Genomic DNA, 20,551 nt, shown 5'->3' with positions numbered 1-20,551 from the left:
TTTCTCTCTCTCTCTCCTCTCTCACTCTCTCTTTAAAAGGTATTGTTTCCAGCTACAACTAAAAAATAAATATTAAAAAAGTACATAATTGTGTATATATGATACACAGAAAAAAAGACCCAAGAAATACATACCAAATGTTAAAAATGGATAGTTATATATGGGTAGTAAGAGTATGAGTAATTTTTATTTCTTCTTTTTGCTATGTTTTCTAGATGTTTTACAGTATAAACTGTATAATAAGGGAAAAAAAATTCCCCAACAATGAACAGCTCTTACTTTTGTGTTTAAAAACATTTGTTAGTTTTAAAAATAAATTAAGAGGTCTGGGGTTGTAGCTCAGTGGTATAGTGCTTGCCTTGCACATGTGAGACACTGGGTTTGATCCTTAGCACCACAAAAAATAAATAAATAAAATAAAGGTACTGTGTTCACCTACAACTAAAAAAAATTTTTTTTAAAATAAGATACAAACATTACATTTTTAAAAATTCAAAGTCCAAAATAAATATATCAGTCTTTGAATTCCAAGAGAGCTTGAAGCTGTGCAAATAGCATGACCAGGCAAGAAAGTAAAAGCCAAAGTGGTAACTTTAACCAAAGCAATAATGGGAAGCAAAATTATTCCATTTGTCACAAAACAAGAGCCCAGAGGCTGCCAGTTTCCCACTCTCTTTCAGTGGAGGCCAAGTATAGGTCTGATTTACCTCTCACCAGGAAAGCATCTAGCAGGAGCCACCTGGAATCCTGAACAATTCTTCTTCCTGAGTCCATGAAGACTCCATCCCTATTCTTTAAAAGCTTAGAAGACATGATCATTTTCAGGATATGCATTTCACTGACTTAAGTGACTGGCTTGTGAAGTGATCTCTAGAGATACCTTGTCTCATTTGAATGGCAGTTTTAAGAAACCAATCTTTCAGACACAATGGGAACCCAGACTCCAGAGTGACTCAGACAATGACTAACCACACAGGACCCAACCCCTCAAATACTCAGGAACACAGCTGGGCTAAACAATATTCTCTACAGAAAAAAATCAGGCTTCCTAACTTTTCTCAATCAATTTCTCAATTTTTTTTTTAACACTAAACAAAGCAAGAGCAACCCAGGAGCAAAATAAATAAACAAACAAAAACTAAGCTATGTAACAGGGTGGAAATGAGAGAAAACACGTAGTGCTACAGAAATAAGAACTAGAAGGGACCTCAGAGATCATCTATTTAAACCACTGATAAAGAAACTGAAGGTCTCAGGTTTGACTTACTTTCTACTCTTGAAGTCTTGTAACTAGTGAGTGGTAAAAACACTCTTTTTGATATTTTATCTCATTAAAGCCTCTTGTCAGCTGATGCTAAGAGTAAGAAGACTTGTTTTGGCACACAGTAGGCATTCATTTATATACTGATGCACCATGGATCACCAAGCACAGAGAAGACCAAAACTGGAGGAACCGCTTTAAAGCAACAGCGCTGCATTCAGCTGCTCCCTATTACAATCTCCTCAGTCTTAATTCGTTTTCACGCCTCCCACATTTCACATCTTCTTGGTAATTAGGCAACAGTCCATGATGTTGAATGTGGCTTGGGATCACTGCTGTTCTAGTCTTACAGACTTCTATACTTTTCTTTTTTAACAATAGAAATGTCATTGCTATTTTTGCCTTCCTGAATAAATTTGCAGCTCAATTCTCTTTTACCTACAAGATAGCGTTAAGTGGAATATTCTTCAAGGGTCTGAAGTATGCCCAGAATTGATATATACTTTCCTCACTGAAAACTACCATAACTCATCTTTTATAAAAGTGAAACTGAACTGACTTTGTCTTTTGACAACAGAACGTTATATGCAGGAATGGAAGAGTTCCTAAATAATCTGAACCACAGTAAACCGCCACAGACAAAAGAGATAATCTATTCCTTTTTAAAGGTCTCCGGGGAAGGAAATTCTCAAACATCTTCCCTCTGTGAAATGTTCTTACATATAACCCATATCTCTCCAGCTGCACCATAAGCCTATTTCTCTTACTGTCATCCCATAAAAATCAAGGCTATCTGGTTATGAGTCTTTTACTTTTAAACACAGTTAGGGTACCTTACAACTGCCTCTATCTTTTTTTTTTTAACCTTAGTGTTTTGTTTTTGTTTCTCAGCACTGGGGATTGGACCAAGAGCCTTGAACATGCTAGGAAAGTGCTCTATCTCTGAGCTACATCCCCAGCTACTCGCCTTAGTGTTTTAAGATTAATTTTTCTTCCCAAATCTCAATTTTCCAGCATTTCATTATTGTCATTAATGTCCCTAACTTATTGTCCCAATCATTATTGTCCCTAACTTCTTCCAGAATATCTGTGTTTAAATATAAGAATTTTGAGTTGGGCGCGGGGGCGCACACCTGTAATCCCAGCAGCTCAGGAGGCGAAGGCAGGAGAATCGCAAATTCAAAGCCATCCTCAGCAAAATCGAGGCGCTAAGCAACTCAGTGAGACCCTGTCTCTAAATAAAATACAAAATAGGGCTGGGGATGTGGCTCAGTGGGTCGAGTGCTCTTGAGTTCAATCCCTAGTATCCCAAACAAAGAATTCTGAAAGAGGGAATAAAGGTCTAATTAAAAATATGATTAAATATACAGAATATCAAGAGATAAGGAGTAACAACACCATCGATTGTTAAGTGTAACACAATAAAATTTCTTGCTGTGATGTGTTATTTTATAAGATGACACTGATATCGTCTTATCTACCACATAACTGCATCTTTATATTAATCGCTAATGATAAGCTTGGGTCACCTGTTAGAATACCAGATCCTTCTCTGGTTTTTCATAATCCATCCATTTCTTATAAAGATTCATTCATTCACACAACAAATATTAACTGAGTACCTACTATATGTGCCAGGTACTCAAGATACAACAGTGATAAACAAAAACTCCTGCCACAGTAGAGCTTACATTGGTGGCTGGCGTTGAGTTAGAGATGGGGGAACTACTGATGCACCCAGTTAATTTTTCCTAAGTGAGTTATTTAGAACTTAATCATTTCAAAATTAAAACTTGCAATGGCCATTACTATAACTCCTGCCCAGGCTGATGCCAAATGAATATGTGCTAAACTCACATTCTAGTTCACTATCCATGGGGCAGTGTTACTTCAAGCAGGACAAAGCCTTTCAGCTTCTCAAAGAGTTAAATACAAAAGTTTATAGAAACTGACACAGCTCCTATTTCCACTAAGGAAACCTAGAGCATTACAGATAAACTTGCAAGTTTATGACAGAAAGTGAAAGGGAAATACTTATAATAACTGGAGGATTTATAATCTAAAATTAGTCACCTCAAAGGATACCTTACAATAAAACCTCTAGTTCAGAAAATATTAAAATCCTGTCTGGGAGCACAGCTACTTCTCCCTCTCTTCACTGTTTTGTACCCAGAAAGGACCTACACCAAAGAGATATTTAGCATACATCTGCTTTGATATGAAGGCATTTAGTCAGGCTTTAGGATCACTTTAGGAAAATAAAATATGAAGTAATAGGGTTTTGCACAGACTACCTTCCCTGAGATTTATAGTAAATCCATGGTGGATGGTAAAACCATAGAACAGTCTTGGTATTTACTGAGATCATCAATATGGTACAGGAAATGTAGCACAGAAGGAAGGGGTGTGGGTCAGAAGGATATGGAGGAATAAAATGTTCCTACTGTCTTTGAAGGAAAATTAGTGGAGAGTTTTTTCCCAAGAAGGACCCCTGGCAGTTACACCCATGGATGAAGAAGCATGACTGCCTCAAGGAGCTCACTAGAGACTGAGCCAGAAGGCAGTGGAAAGAGAACCCTAGGAGGACTAGAAAGGGGGCTGGGGAAAAAAAACTGTCCTTAAAAGAGGAGTTTGGTAAAGGTACAGAAAGAAGAGATGGAAAGACGGAGAGTAATATTTCCTAAACTTCATGAGCACAGCAGGAGAGAATGAAGGCAAGAGAAGGTGGAGGCCTCTAAGAATTCACACCCTGTGCCCTCAGTTACAAACAGAGTCTAGTTGCTAACAATATTAAATTCCAAAATGACTTGTAATGTAGGAAAATAAAATAAACATCCTGCACACTTACCCAATCCGGGTAAACAGCTTCCCATGGGCATGGAGAAAACTGAGGATGAACCTTTTGTTCAGCTGCATGGGAAAAAAGAGAGAGGAGAAAACAATTAAACTTTTCCTAGTTTCCTGTTACTGAACAGAGTCCCCAGTGACACAATAACCTGGCCAGGGCCTAAGGGGTGGGCACTGGGGATGGGAACCAAAAGGACATGCCCAAACTCTCACACAGACCCAGGGCACATGCCCAACAGCTGTCGCTCAGCTGCGCCAAGACAAAAGTAGACTCAGTAAGCGGATAGCACCCTCTGCTGGCAGTGGTACCTGTGTGCAGGGAATGAAGCAATGAATAAACGAAGATGCCTGGAACTCTCTTGGATCCAGAAGCCATTCTGGCTTCCTTAAGGATGAACATGAGACTGAGAGGAATAGAGATTTTGTTCTGGATTATTCTGGAGAAAGCCTTGATCTGATCTATGAGATATTTTTCTACCTATCCAGGAAAGCAGAACTTGTCTTTGATAACCAAGGATAATCATCAAATCGTACATCAACAGCTTTCAAAACTGAAGTTTAAGTTCTAGGGTCTAGAGCTGAAAATCCAAGTGTCTACAGAGGCCAGGAATAAAGTAGGCTGATAGGAAAGCAGTGACCTGGGGCTATTATTCTCCAGTTCTAGCTGGAAACAGGAATCTGTTTTTATATAAAATCCTCTGGCATTTATGTATATATGTATGTATATATGTATATATGTACATATATTACATTCCAGAGAATGAACCCAGGGGCACTTAATCACTGAGTCACATCCCCAGTACCCCCCTCTTTTTATTTTGAGACACAGTCTTGCTAAGCTACTTAGGGCCTTACTAAGTAGCCAAGGATGGTTTTGAACTTGAGTTCCTCCTGCCTCAACCTCCCGAACTGCTGGAGGCAACATGTGTCACCACGCACCCAGCTAAAATCCTCTGGCTTTTAAATATTGGCTACTGCTAGGCATGGCAGAGAATACCTGTATTTCCAGTTACTTTGGAGGCCAAGGCAGGAGGATAGCAAGTTCAAAGCCAGCCTCAGCAACTTAGACTCTATCTTAAAATAAAATAAAATAAGGGCTGAGGATCTAGCTCAGTGATAAAGTGCCCCTGGGTCTAATTCCCAGTACAGCACTAATAAATAAATATTGGCTACTAGGAAAAAAAAAAGTTAAACATTAAGCAAGTCAAAAACACAATTTGCCAGCCACATGTGGCCCATGAGCCTTTATATCTTGTTCAAGGTTCTAGAAAAATATGTTTCTAAAGCCAACAGTTCCATCTGGGCAAAACAAAGGAAAGGGTGAAATTTTCAGTTCAACTCTAGAGATGACCTAAAGACCCAATTTTACTATCACCTTCCCTGGTCTCATAGAAGCAATATGCTTAAGATCTTTCAGTCAGACAAGAAGGTTTAGAATCTTGATCACAAGAGGGTAATTTTAATAGGGTAAGAAATAATCCAGTAGCCCTGAATCATCTGCGCCAAAGGAAAAACACTTCTAGTTTATTCCTTCTTTCAGATGGAAGGTTGGTGTAGGGAAAGGGGTAAATTCTCACTTTACCAATGACTTCAGGGTTGGGGACATAACTCAGTGATACAGCACTTGCCTAGCACGCGCAAGGTCCCAAATTCAATCCCCACTATTGTGAAAAGAGAAAATAACTCAGCATACAAACTTCAGTCTCTATCTTTGCCTTAAGTGAATTATATTAATTGGCTATTCTAGATCGAACATTGACTTACGTAGTTAAAAAGCTAAGGACACTTTTTCGAAGATAACTGTCCTTACAGCAAGTGAGTGAGAGCCAGGGACACTGCTTCCTTTAACAGAAGGGAAAGGTAAGGAACAGCTACAGAGCAAGCCTGACCTTCTATAAACAAATAAAGCAAGAGGTCAAATGTGAACAACTAGAGAAATCTGAGAGAAGAATATGTGAGAGTTCTTTGTATTATATTATTCTTACAACTTTTCTGTAGGGATAAAATTATTTCAAATAAAAAGATAAAAATAGGGGCTGGGGCTGCAGCTCAGTGGTTGAGCGCCTGCCTCACACATGTGAGGCATTGGGTTCAATCCTTAGCACCATATAAAAATAAATAAATAAAGATTTTTTAAAAAGATAGAAATATATCTTCTCTATTTAAACTTCCCACAGCTGTCCATCAAATACTGGTTAACTAATTCATAACCAGGAAGAATCCTTTAAAAATTCATGATATTCACATGTAAAAGGTAATTTGGCAGAATCAAAATGACACTAATCCTCCTTATCCAAGCATGACACCAAGACCAAAGGCCCCAAGAGGTTTTGAGAACATCATGGGTCTATCTACACTTCCCAAAGATCCTTCCCTTAGGGCAGTAGATGAAGCCCACCTAATAACCTGAATTCATATTTGCCAATATCATATTTTCAGTAAAAAGGGGTTTTCTTTTTTTCTGATACTAGGGACTGAATCCAGGGGCACTTTACCCCTGAGCAACATTCCCAGCCCCCCATTTTTTTTTAATATTTATTTTTTAGTTGTAGGTGGACACAATATCTTTATTTCATTTTTATGTGGTGCTGAGGTTCAAACCCAATACCTCACGTGTGCTAGGCGAGCACTCTAACACCAGCCACAACCCCATTCCCGCCAGCCCTTTTAGTTTTTTATTTTGAGACAGGGTCTTGCTAAATTGTTGAGGCTGGCCTCAAATTCATGATCCTCCTGCCTCAGCCTCCAGAGTTACTGGGATTACAGGCCTAAAAAGTAGTTTTCAATGCATCATTTTTCAACAAGTGGGAGTGAAGGGAACTACAGGGAACTTTTAATAAGCACACACACATTTTTCTCCTGACCTTGTTAAAAAGAACTACTTTAGTCTGAAAGTATCTACCACCCTAAACATAGTTCCTCTCTGTTGTCATCCTAACACTCGAATTACAAGGAAACTAAAGACAAAGATGCCTCCTAGAGGGAAAGCATATTATACAGAGGGAGATTCATTTGTTACACATTGATCAAAATGGGCCCTAAACAATATTCATACCTTGACACCATGAAGTCAGCTAGCACTGACACAGAACCTTTGGAGAACTCTAAAATGATACCAAGTCCAGTCAGCAAAGCCTTAGTCTAAATTTTCTCCCTCTTTAACACATCACACAGATACTTCGATTTCTGAAACTTTTTAAATTTTTAACATACACCTATGTTATGTTAAAACATAAGATGGTCTCATTCAGATGGAGAAAGAAATGTGAGACTATCTGTCTCCAAGTCTCCCTTACACATTTAAATACTGTTCACTACAAAGGCTTCTTGGGTATATCCCTGTAAGTGTGCTGGAATCATTTAAGGGCTCCAGGCTCCTTAGCTCAAGTACAAAACCAGTTCACTGCAGACTCCAGAGTTTAACCAGAGAGATATTAATGGCAGTTTGTGGATGGGTAGGTCTCTGGAATAAAGTCCATCCTGTCACTCACTGTTGGACTATGAATAAAACATTTTGGACTGCTCCTCAACTGTAAAATGGAATTTTTACCACGGACACTACCTAACTCAGACTGAAAGGATAAATAAAATAATACAAACTGCAGCATTTTGAGGAGTAAATGCTTTATACAAGCCCTGGAAATAATTCCCCCAAAATTACATCTAAGTATTTTGTGAACCTTAGAGCAAAGAAGGAGAAAAAAAAGCTGCTCAGCAGCATCAATACAACACAACAGAAGGGAATTCTGAAATATGCCCAATTTCAACCTCTAAATAGTTGTTCCTGCTTCTACAAAGTTGTGTAGAAAATAAAATTTCTGAAAAATGAATCATTTTAAGGACCATATGAGTGCTCAGTATTAAAATGAATTCCAAAGGTTCATTTTTTAAATGTTTTAGAGTGCTCACTTCAGCAGCACATACTAAAACTGGAATGATCAGCCTCTGCTCAAGAATGACATGCAAATTTGTGAAGTGTTCCATATTCTCACTGGTTTCAAAGCACAGAGAGGCGGCCTTTCTTTTTGAATATATATATATATATATATATATATATATATATATTTTTTTTTTTTAGTTGTTGATAGACCTTTATTTTTTTAAATTTATTTATATGTGGTGCTGAGAATTGAACCCAGTGCCTCACACATACCAGGCAAGTGCGCTACTACTGAGCCAGAGCCCCAGCCCTTTAAAAAAAAAAAAAAAAACACAGGCTGGGGATGTAGCTCAGTGATTAAGTTCAAGCCCTGGTAGCTTAAAAAAAAAAAAAAAAAAAAAGAGGAATCTATATGATCCATACATACCAAATATTTTTTTTAAATAATCCAATTTTGTTGTGGGTTGTTTTGTTGTTGTTGTTGTTTGGTGCTGGGGATTGAACCCAGGGGAACTCAACCACTGAGCCACAACCCCGCCCATTTTGGATTTTATTTAGAGACAGGGTCTCACTGAGTTGCTTAGGACCTTGACAAGTTGTTGAGCTGGCTTTGAACTTGCAATCCTCCTGCCTCAACCTCCCAATTGCTGGGATTACAGGTATGTACTGTGTTTTAAAAAGCAGACTATGTCCTTTTAGATTTGTTACAACATAGGTGGAGACCACATTTCAGAAGTATCTGTTAGTAAAATGTCAAAGATTTTCACAATAGTCAATCAAAGCCCATTCATCAGCCTTTCTAAAGCCTGAGATCATAGGATGGTACAGGATGTGAGTATACTGGCTATCTACTTGCAACCCTCATCCCTGTGGCCCCTAGTCTAACAAGACAGGGTCCCTCATGCCAAAAAGTCTATAGTTCAAGAAGATAAATAACATACCGACTTGCCAGCTCCCATTTATGTTCCAAACCTAGGACAAGGCCTACCAACTATGAAGATGTTAGGAGGTACAGTGACTTCCTTGCTATCACTATTCTTTAGACAGGAAATATTTCTGGGTGAGAAGAGAAGTGAGGAAGGGGCTGCTGGCACAGAAAATATAGAGGTTTATCAGTGACATAATAATCATTTAATAGCAATTAAAGTTATTCATAAATATTCTTCTTTCTAGGATATAGATAAGAAAAAAGTACAGTCATGCCAAGTAGCCTGACTCAAATGCCTGGTAAGATGACAGAATAAATCAAAATCAATCCTCCCATCCTTTACTTAGACCAAAGAGCTACACCAAGGCTAAGGTAGAACATCCTTTACTTAGACCAAAGAGCCACACCAAGGCTAAGGATGATGATTATTCTTCACCTTTACTTTCTTCACCCCTGAATTGTTCTGAGCAGAATGACAGATAGCTCAATTAACTATAATTAAGCACAAGTTCCATACAGAGATGCCCCACTTAGATTGCTGGATCTGAGCCATGTGAATTTAAGTGAAAAATGTACCTTTTAAAACAATCTCTTGCTGGGTGTGGTGGTGCACGCTTGTAATCCCAGTAGCTGGGGAGAGTGAGGCAGGAGGATCGCAAGTTCAAAGCCAGCCTCAGCAACTGAGCAAGGCACTAAGCAACTAAGGGAAATCTTGTCTCTAAATAAAACGGCTAGGGATGTGGCTCAGTGGGTAAGTGTCTCTGGGTTCAATCCCTGGTATCAAAAAATAAATAATAATAATAAAAAATAGAACAATCTAACTAATTCACCCCCTTGAAAAAATGGCTCTCACCCTTACATTGCAGTTTAGTACTACTGTTCCAACATAGTCTAATATTAAAAATAAAATAAAAAAAAAAAAAGCACACCGGGAGCGGTGGTATATACCTGTAATCCCAGCAGCTGGTGGGGCAGAGGCAGGAGGATAGAGAGTTCAAAGCCAGCCTCAGAAAAAAAAAAAAAAAAAAAAAAGCCAGGCAGGCACTAAGCAACTCAGTGAGATCCTGTCTCTAAATAAAATACAAAATAGGGCTGGAGGGCTGGGAATGTGGCTCAGGCAGTAGCGCGCTCGTCTGGCATGCGTGCGGCCCGGGTTCGATCCTCAGCACCACATACCAACAAAGATGTTGTGTCCGCCGAGAACTAAAAAATAAATATTAAAAATTCTCTCTCTTTCTCTCTCTCCTCTCTCACTCTCTCTTAAAAAAAAAAAAAAAATAGGGCTGGAGATGTGGCTCAGTGGTTGAGTGCCCCTGAGTTCAAGCCCTCGTATCCCAAAAAACGAAAAAAATCACTGGGGTTTTAGCTCAGCGGTACAGTGCTCACCTAACTTGTGCAAGGCACTGGGTTTGATCCTCAGCACCACATAAAAGTAAATAAATAAAATAAAGGTATTGTGTCCAACTACAACTGAAAAAAAATTCTTTTTAAGAATCACTTGGGGGCTGGGGATGTGGCTCAAGTGGTAGCGCGCTCGCCTGGCATGCGTGCGGCCCGGGTTTGATCCTCAGCACCACATACGAACAAAGATGTTGTGTCTGCCGAAAACCAAAAAAATAAATATTAAAAAATTCTCTCTCTCTCCTCTCTCTCTCTCTCTCTCTTTAAAAAAAAAAAAAGAATCACTTGGCTATTACTTCATTATCTCTCCTAGTTAGAGAAGGGAAACTGGGCTAAATGTCAGATCAGTAGTCAACTTCAGAAAACCCAGCCAGTATGCACAGGAACAGTTGAGATTAGAGTACCTGGCTAGATATCACTAGAGAACTCTGAACCAGGTATAAAGGAGTTATGAATATGTGATTGATCTGTATTTACTGCTCATATGTTATTGGGAATGAAAACAGAACAAAAGAGTATGAACAAAAACCACTGATCCTAACGTGGAAGACCCAGACTCAAATTGTGGTTATGTTATTTATTTGCTAGGTAACTGTCTACAAATCACATCAACTTTCTAACATGTTTCTTCAACTATAAAATGAATAGGCTGAGTAAGATCAGCAGGAGTGATTCCCTCAATTTCTATGTATCACCTGAGCAACTTGAAAATAAATAAATAAATAAAGTCAGGCACAGTGGCACTTCTGTAATTCCAGCAGCTCAGGAAACTAAAGTAGGATGATCATAATTTCAAAGCCAGCCTCAGTAACTTAGCAAGACCCTAAGAAACTTAGCAAGATCCTGTCTCAAAATAAAAAATAAAAAGGGCTGAGGATGAGGCTCAGTGGTTAAGTGCCCCTGGTATGGAAGGAAGGAAAGAAGGGAGGGAAGGAGGAAAAAGAAAGAAAGAAAATACACGTTGTTTATGACTGCTTTCTCCCTACAAAGGCAGTGTTGAATAGCTGCAGCAGAGGGTATATGGCCCACAAAACCCAAAAAATTTACTATCTGGCCCTTGACAGAAGAGTCTGTTGATATCTGGGCTAGAATATCTAAAATACTGGTGTCTCAAAATTTTTTCCTACCTCTACAACACTTGAGGGCTACCACACACGTGTATTGGAAATAGCAATGATTCTTAGGGGTTAAGAGGTAAAGAGGGGTAGTAATGATGAGTTGAGTGTGGTTTTAAATAACTCCAACCCCCAGGATATTGTGATACCACCCACCTCTCACCACCTCAGGAGAACCTCAAATTTACAGTATTCCTTCCAATGCTAAAAACCCACAAATGTATGATTCTAACTAAATCCAACTCTTCTTGCCAGCTTTTGTGAAAGCATTATCGTACTCTACGACAGCACAAATGACACCAAATGACTGCTGCTCTCAAATCTTTTGAACTCAAATACTCTAAAGGCTACAGATAACTATAAATGGGGCTCTCTGGATACCTACCTTAGAAGCCACTAGAGGTTTAGGTGACAGTGGAAAAGAAACACACCCAAGCCCAACAAAGATTTCACTTAAGCCAGAGGCCTCCTGGACACTTCCTAAAACATCTCTAATCAGGGAAAGTGGCAGATTAAAATTTATGAGTCTCTGTACTGTGGTATGACAATCTGTAGCAACCAGTTCAAAAGTGCCACCAGTTCAGCATCTAAACTTATGCAGAAAAAGAGAAAGTTCAGCCAAAGGGCAACACTGTTGCTCTGACTGGCTTACTTTCTGAATGACTCTTCTTTCTGATTCATCTTTCTCAGCCCCTGGGAACTCTCATGCCCATCCACCCAAATAGTAGGGGAGCTGGGACACCCTGTGTCTGCACTGAACAAAGAGAAGAGAAAATGGCTGAATCTCCTGCTTTGTGATCAGGTGAGCAAACAGAAAATGGTTCTCCAAGAGTACATACATAAACTTAAGCCCTATAAATGTCAATTAAATCAAACTGGCTGATGAAGATTAAGGAATTAATCAGCTGCTTTTGAAGTGGGTAAGGAGTCATGCTTTGATGTATCATAAGCGAAGGAAACAGTATGTGTGATGGTTCCAAGAGCAATGTACTGTAGACTGGCATTGCTAGATTATTGCTTTGGCAGGAGGGAGACTGAACTGTTATTTAGGGCCAAGCTGTAGAAGTCCTTGTTAAAAAGAGACTGGTCTCTTTAAAGTTATTGAAGAGTCTTGAACAGGTAAGTGGCATGAGCAAAACTTCATTTTTTGGAAAGTAGGGGACTGAATCTAGAGGTACTTTACCATTGAGCAAATTCCCGGCTCTTATTTATTTATTCATTTATTTTAAGACAGGGTCTCACTAAGTTGCTTAGGGCCTACTTAAGTTGCTGAGATTAGCCTTCAACTTGCAATTCTCCTGCCTCAGCCTCCCAAGTTGCTGGCACTACAGGTATATGCCACTGTATCCATCACAAAGCTCAATTTTTTAAAAATATTTATTCTTTAGTTATAGGTGGACACATTACCTTTATTTAAGTCTTAAATAAAGGTAATGAATGTGGTGCTGAAGATCAAATCCTCACGCATGCTAGGCGAGCACTTTTCCTCTGAGCCACAACCCCAGCCCCACAAAGCTCAATTTTTAAAGGTTATTCTGGTAACTGAAAAAAATTTAGGGTTGGTTTTTGATGCTGGGTGCTAGAAGCCAGGGGACCAGGTAAGAGGCTGTTATTGTAGTCACCCGATGGCAATGGAATCAGAGAAGAGAAGAAAGTCAGATGAAAAAGATGACCATTGTACATTCAATCAAGATCTCTATCCCTGGGCTGGGGTTGTGGCTCAGTGGTAGAGCACTTCCCTAGCACGTGTGAGGCACTGGGTCCCATCTTCAGCACTACGTAAAAATAAGTAAAATAAAGGTATTAAAAAAAAATCCCTATCCCTACATTCCAGTGATTCTAGTTCCAAGTAATCACCAGCAGTAGTCCAAAACCATGTAGGAGTCTTTCAAAAAAGACTCACACTAAATGAAATACTGACTTCAATTTTAGAGATAATTTAGAAATTCTTTTTTTTTTTTAATTTTTTTTTTTTTAAAGAGAGAGTGAGAGAGAGGGGGACAGAGAGAGAGAGAATTTTAACATTTATTTATTCTTAGTTCTAGGCGGACACAACATCTTCGTTTGTATGTGGTGCTGAGGATCGAACCCGGGCCGCACGCACGCTAGGCGAGCGCGCTACCGCTTGAGCCACATCGCCAGCCCCAATTTAGAAATTCTTATTTCCTTTCAATAATATTTTTAAAATAGCCTTCTATGGTATTGTTACCACACACTTAATAAGTGACTGCTGAAAAACTTACTAAAATATAGATCTAACAGTGATGAAATAGTTTATCCACATAATATTACACAAAAGAAAGAAAAATTGTGTGATGAAACAGGTTGCCCACATATTACACACACACACACACACACACACACCCCAAAAAAAGAAAGAAAAATCACAAAAATTCACAGGGAAAAAATATTTATGTCGTAGGGAAACTGCACACTCACCACTATCTATGAGAATTTCTTTAAATCCATCTCTTTTTGGAGGATAATTTGACAAAACCCAGCAAAGGTATTCAAAGGGAAAGAGTCCCATCAGAATTTAAGAATTCTAATCCTGAATAGTAACAGTTCTCTATCTGCCCAAGTGACTGGGGAAGAAAAGACAATACTAACATCAGGATAAAAGTCAAAGTCCTGACAAGTCCTATGTAAAAGGTCTATGTAATCTTACTCTACTCTTGCTTCCTGCCATTCTTTGAATGAGTACACTCACACCTTGGGGCCTCTGAATTTACCCTCTGGCCCAAGGGTTCTTTTTTTTTTTTTTTTAAAGAGAGAGTGAGAGAGGAGAGAGAGAGAGAGAATTTTTAATATTTATTTATTTTTTTTAGTTCTCGGCGGACACAACATCTTTGTTGGTATGTGGTGCTGAGGATCAAACCCGGGCCGCACGCATGCCAGGCGAGCGTGCTACCGCTTGAGCCACATCCCCAGCCCAAGGGTTCTTTTTTTTTTTAAGTTTTTTTTTTAGTTGTTGATGAACCTTTATTTTATTTATTTATTTATGTGCAGTGCTGAGAATCAAACCCAGGGCCTCACATGTGCTAAGCAAGTGCTCTACCACTGAGCCCCAGTCCAATGGTTCTTCTTTGTGTGTGTGTGTGTGTGTGTGTATATATATGTGTGTGTGTGTGTGTGTATATATATATATATATATATATATATATATATATATGGGTGTGTGTGGGTGTGTGTGGATGTGTGTGGATGTGGGTGTGGTGCTAGGGATTGAAGATTGAATCCAGGGCCTTGTGCATTTGAGGCAAGCACTCTTAACAACTGAGCTATATCCCCAGCCCACTATTTTACTTATTTATATGAGGTACTGAGAATCGAACTCAGTGCCTCACACATGTTAGGCAAGCACTCTCCCACTGAGTTACAACTCAGTTAAAATGAACAATTCATTTCTATCTCCCAGGACAGAAGAGTTATCAGTAGATGATACAGGAATGAATGGAGAGGTGGATGCATGAGATTTCATTCCAAAGATAAGAGTATTCATATAATTTCTGGCTTGCCATATATCAGGAATAAAAGAGATACTCTAAAGCTAAAACAGGGTCCAGTCTATGGAAGCAAAGGACTGGAAGAATCTACCTATCCAGAGCTCTACTATTCTGCCTAGCTACATAAACCACACTGACGGCAATGTGTCCTGACATCTGATTTTAACTACTGGACAGCACCTCTTAGAAGCTTAGGGACAGCAACTTACCTAAGAACAGGATGAATTTATAGAGCTGGTTCTATACTTTAGAAGTTAACAGCACCTCATGCTACTCTTCTATGTACAGGGCAATACTCTAGGCACTTTATGTTTAATAACTTATTTAACCTTACCACCACCCTATGAGATAAGTACTACTATTATTTCCATATTATAGATGAGAAAAAGAACACAGAGGTTAGGTGACTGCCCAAGTTCAACCCAGGCTCCAGTGTCTGAGATCTTTTTTAAATCTCCCACAGAAACAAGACAGACAGCAGGGATGTTTTATACAAAGACCAAAGCTAAAGAAATCTCAAACACAAACCCATCAATGGTTCCACATATCATTCACTGAGATTACCAAGCCAAACCAACTGAGAAGTTTTGCAGATTAGGGGAAGTAGATAGATATTTCTAGTCCAGATAATATCATGCACACCAGTGAAAGCACTTAACTGTACCCTCAGATAATGCCAGCAAGAAAAAATATAAGTGATTAAAAGCCTATTTTCCACAGCAATAAAATAAGAGCAACAATAAAATGAATAAAAGCACTGACATTTTCCTGGATAAATCCAAAATCTGCCTGATTAATGAGTTTTCAAGAGTCTAAGAATATGTGTATTTACACACTATCATCAGGGAATTTTACACAGCTCAGAAAAAATATCTGAAAATGCAACCTCTGCCCACTCACCTACCACAATACAGGAAAACCCCTGAATCTCTCAGGAAAGGGAGGAACAAGAACCAATCTACAAATCCAAAGGAGAATGAAGCTTCAACTTAAGGCACATGTAGCCACAAAAAATTATTTCACAACTACTCTGCTATGGGCACCAAAAATCAAATAACCAGCATACAGGGAGCTCTGGCAACCTTAAGCAAGCTTCAGATTTAAGCAAGGCACCAAATAAGGGAAGGATTCTGGCGCATCAACTCCTAGGAAAAGTGTTTCAAGTTAAAAATGGCTATTCAGGTTTGGATGTGAACTTCTGTATCTGCTCTTTATCAACAGAGGCAACTCTACCTCACTGGCAGCTAACAGGACAAAGAAAAGAAAACCATTAGAATAAAAATGGATTATTCAAGGACAACATGGCCTGGTACACCCTGGCATCTGCCTTGACACCAAAGACAAGGCTATAAACATAGCAATGCAGAACTTCTGGAATTCCACATTTAACCAGAAGCAAGCGTGTCCAGGAGCAGGCAGGCCATGATGTCACTCCCCCCCCCACCCCCCGCAACAGACAGACGGTTTAAGGCCAAAAACCACAGCACTATTGGTGTGAGACTCAGTTTCACTGTGACTAGAGTCAAGGCCTGCTTCCAGCTAGTTTTTTGGTTAGTCTTATTTCTTATCATCCAAAACACATAGCAAATACCTTTGAATCTTTTACCTTTGATCCAATCCATTATCTTCCAAGTTCTCTCTTCATTCTCTTTATCCTCTCTCAACACTGAAACTTGATCTTAACAGGTATAACAGGAAGCAAGGAAATTGTGAGCACTAACTTCTTGCTAATTTATTTATAATGTTCTATTCCTATCACTTTTACTATTAACTACTGGAAACATTTGAGTTTAGAGTTAAAAGAGAAGAATGAAAGTAGTATAAGTAAAAAACAAGAAGTAAACTCAGTTTATAACAATTTGCCAAACTGCGTCACCTTGATATGAGTGCTCTTCTCTACATATATTATACTATAATAATTTTAAAATTACTACATCCTTTTCTGCTATTCCACAAAAATACCAAAAAAAAAAAAAAAACCAAAACAAAACAAAATACCTTTATTCTAATGGTCAATATCCTTTGTTCTAACCCCTACAAATATTCTAACTCTAAAGCAGCATAAAAAAAAGATGACTGTGCTAAGTCTGTGGCTCCACTTAGGTACAGAAAGCCACACTGGCACTAAATAACGAATACCAAATCTATTCTCATTTTACAGAGAAAAGAGATAAAGAAATTTATTCATGGAAAAAACAAGAAATTTAGGTATGCAACAAAAGGTCTGGCTCCTACTCTGCAAGAGACAGCCTCACAGGATTATCAAGGACATCTATTAATGCCTTATTCATCTTTATTGTTGTTGCTGTTGTTGTTTTAGGTACCAGGGATCGAATCCTGGGCCTTGTACATACTAGGCAAATACTCTGCCACTGAGCTACATCCCCCGTTCCTTATTCAGTCTGACATATGTCACTTGTAAGTATTTTAAAAGTCATACTGTTGTACAGATCTGTGCAGAAGTCTAAAGGAAAACCTGCCAAAGAAATTCCTCAAAGAGAATGTCAACTGCCTCAACATAGTTTGCTTTACAAATTAGGACCTAGCATCTTTGAGATCTGCGACACAAGTCTGCTCAAAATTTCATAAGATAGTACAAGATGTTAACATCTTTACTAAGAAAGAAACATCCCAGAAAAATGCAAATTCATCAAGGGTTTTTATCCCAATGCCTCTTTCTCTTGTGCTTCAGTAGTTGCAGCCCTACTGTGAGTGTAAAGGGCAAGAATAGGACTTATTGCCAATGGTTACAATACAAAGCATAACTTACTTATTCCTAAGCCAAGCTAGGTTTGGCACAGAAAGCTTTCCAGAATGATGGAAGGCATGACTTTAGGGTGAGTCAACCTCAGCTAATGCATAAAATAAAGCAGAAAATAACTATTTGAAGGACTCACTTCTAAGCTTGGGTGAATCAAAAGCCCAAATCAATCTACTTTGTGACAAATCCTCAGTTCCAAATGACTGATTAGACAGCACCAATGTGAATGTCTGTACCATGATCCAAGATAGTCTAATGATAGACTCTTGGCTAGGAATCTCAGAAGCAACCATTCCTTGCAGTTTCTAACCACATCATGTTTTTATCTACGTTGTTTCTTACTGTTCATGTCTACCTAAAGAATTTCTTCCACCCTTCAAAATCAAGGCTTTCCATGTCCACCCTTGTGTTTCTCAGTTAATCTTTTTCTCCTCTGTACTACACCTCTATAACAGTGTACATATTTACATTACCATACCTGTAATACTTTAATACAAGCAAGTATTTATCCATCCATTTTGTTACTACACCACACCTCTGAGGGATGGACCAACATCATTTACCTTGCAGTGCCTAGAATAACAACACATAGGGGCTGGGGATGTGGCTCAAGCGGTAGCGCGCTCGCCTGGCATGCGTGCAGCCCGGGTTTGATCCTCAGCACCACATACCAACAAAGATGTTGTGTCCACCGAGAACTAAAAAATAAAATATTAAAACAAAACAAAACAAAAATAACAACACATAAAGGTACTCACTAAATATTTAATGGAATAATCTGAATGGGGGCAGGGAAAAAAATGATCATTTCAGGGACTAATAGCTAATCTGAGAAGAGCTTTTACAAATGAGTAAGCAAGTGAAAAGAGGAAAATGTCCATCTTAAACTGTAAAGCCAAGTTATTTAAGATAACATACAAAGGTATGTACTGTACCACAAGAGAAAACATATTAAAAACAAGAAAAGAGCTGGGTGTGGTGGTATATAATTCTAATCCCAGCCTCAGAAGGCTGAGGCAGGAGGATTGCAAATTCAAGGCCAGCCTCAGCAACTTGAGACCCTGCCCCAAAATAAAAATAAAACTGGGCTGTGGATAATCCTCAGTGGTACAGCACTAGCATACACAAGATCCTGGATTTAATCACCTGTACTAGGAGAAAATAAAAGAACAAGAAAGATGAAAAGAAAAAGATAAAAGAAGTCACTGGCAGTAAAGTCAAGACATAAAACGCATGCCAGTAAATTCTTTACACTTATTAGAGGAAGTTACCAGTCTGGCTATAATCTCCAGAATAATTAAAATAAAGAGAGAATTATTCTAAATAACAAATTCATAAATGTGCATGAAAGAAAATACAAAAAACCCATACAACTATTTCTAATACTGAAAGCAGAAATTTCTCCCAGGGGATTCCACAAAGATGACACCATGTGGCAGAAACAGCAACAATTCTCTAGGTCTCCTTAATATAATTTTCCTTAATATAAGCTGATTATACACAAAAGTACAAATTAGTAAAAGTAATACTACGGGTTACCAACATGTTACCTAGTCACATAGCTCTCTGATGGCTCTAGCACAAAAGACATGGAAAAAACAATGTGGAAGAGATATTATTTAATGATTCCAATAATAGATGCTCAACAAATTTCTACATCAGTGAATGGAAGACAACTCAAAAAGTCACTGAAGCTCTTACAAATGAAAGTGTGGTTAATACAATTTATAGGGACTCCAGCATCAAAAAGACAGAGATTATAGAAAATATTTTTAATTTTTTTCTGGTTTACCGTCTATATACTAAGTCTTAGGAGAATAAAACTAAGCAGTAACTTCAATACTAAGTATTTATAAGTCAAGTAAAAGATTTTAAAAAACTCAGAGCATCCCTTTTGAGCCAAAAAACCTGTCTGTAGACCAGAGTAACACCATAAGCCAAGGAAATAACTATTTCATATTCTCTATCTTAGTCCAAACACATCACATTTGAGATGGTGAAAAAAGGGCAGAGAGATGAAATTCTGAACTTTAAGAGCAGAAAGGGATTACAGAATGACAGAACTAAGAATATATCTCCCCAAGAAACAAAAACCAATACAGGAAATCAGTGAGAAAGGCAACACAGGGAAAACAAAAAAGTTGGTGCAGTCTCTTATCCCACACAACTGGCAATATGTTACTAAATAAAGTGAGTGGCTCCCAGAGTAACACACCTCACTACTCTATTCCTTCCTATCGCAGCTGCAGACTGAACAGGTCCAACGTATAGGATTCATTCTTATTTGGAAGGCTCTTCACAGAGAGGAGCTGGATCCTAAGGGATGATTTATAGAAAACCCTCACATACATTCCAGTTGGCTGGAACTCAGCAGCTGATTGCTCTCTTGTCTAAGTTGGTAAGGAGCCAAAGGAGGACTTTTCTCAGTCCTCTCTCTCAGGCTGGAAAATTCTCTAACACCAGAGTTCTGGCTTAAGCCTGGATATCAGGTTATTCATGAGATGCCAAAACTACATCTTTACATTGGCTTTGAGTATGTCTCTCAAGTACATCATACAGATTCCCACAGACCTCAAAATCTTCTGGACATTAAGGCCAAAGAGACACAGAGACAAACGTAGTTTTGAAAATTCAGCAACATCAAAACAAACTTTAATAAATAATAAACCAATCTCAACAATTCTTAAAATGGTGAAACAGGCAACACATTCAATAAATGGTTTCCTTAAAACATTTTTATTGTACCCTACCAAATACTCTCCCTATTCTCTTGCAATACTGCTGACTTATGCCATGAAAACCTAACCCAAGTCTGTTCTCCTATGAAATAAGTAAAGTTTGACAAGGTATTC

The 20,551-nt window shown here is 38.5% G+C and overlaps 1 protein-coding gene across 6 annotated transcripts in view; it reads right to left on the bottom strand.

The window, feature by feature from the left end:
• The window catches only part of SMG6 (SMG6 nonsense mediated mRNA decay factor), a 232,556-nt gene that overhangs the window by 170,790 nt on the left and 41,215 nt on the right, over positions 1-20,551 (bottom strand). For all 6 annotated transcript variants that reach the window (XM_081270215.1, XM_081270218.1, XM_081270217.1 and 3 more), the window contains one exon: positions 4,110-4,171. In XM_081270215.1, coding sequence (XP_081126341.1) covers positions 4,110-4,171 — 62 coding nt within the window. The remainder of the gene's footprint in view (positions 1-4,109; positions 4,172-20,551) is intronic.

This window comes from Spermophilus citellus, assembly GCF_964194105.1.
Source record: "Spermophilus citellus genome assembly, chromosome: 17".
NCBI classification, from domain to species: Eukaryota; Metazoa; Chordata; class Mammalia; order Rodentia; family Sciuridae; genus Spermophilus; species Spermophilus citellus.
This window is presented reverse-complemented; position numbering and strand designations above follow the sequence as displayed.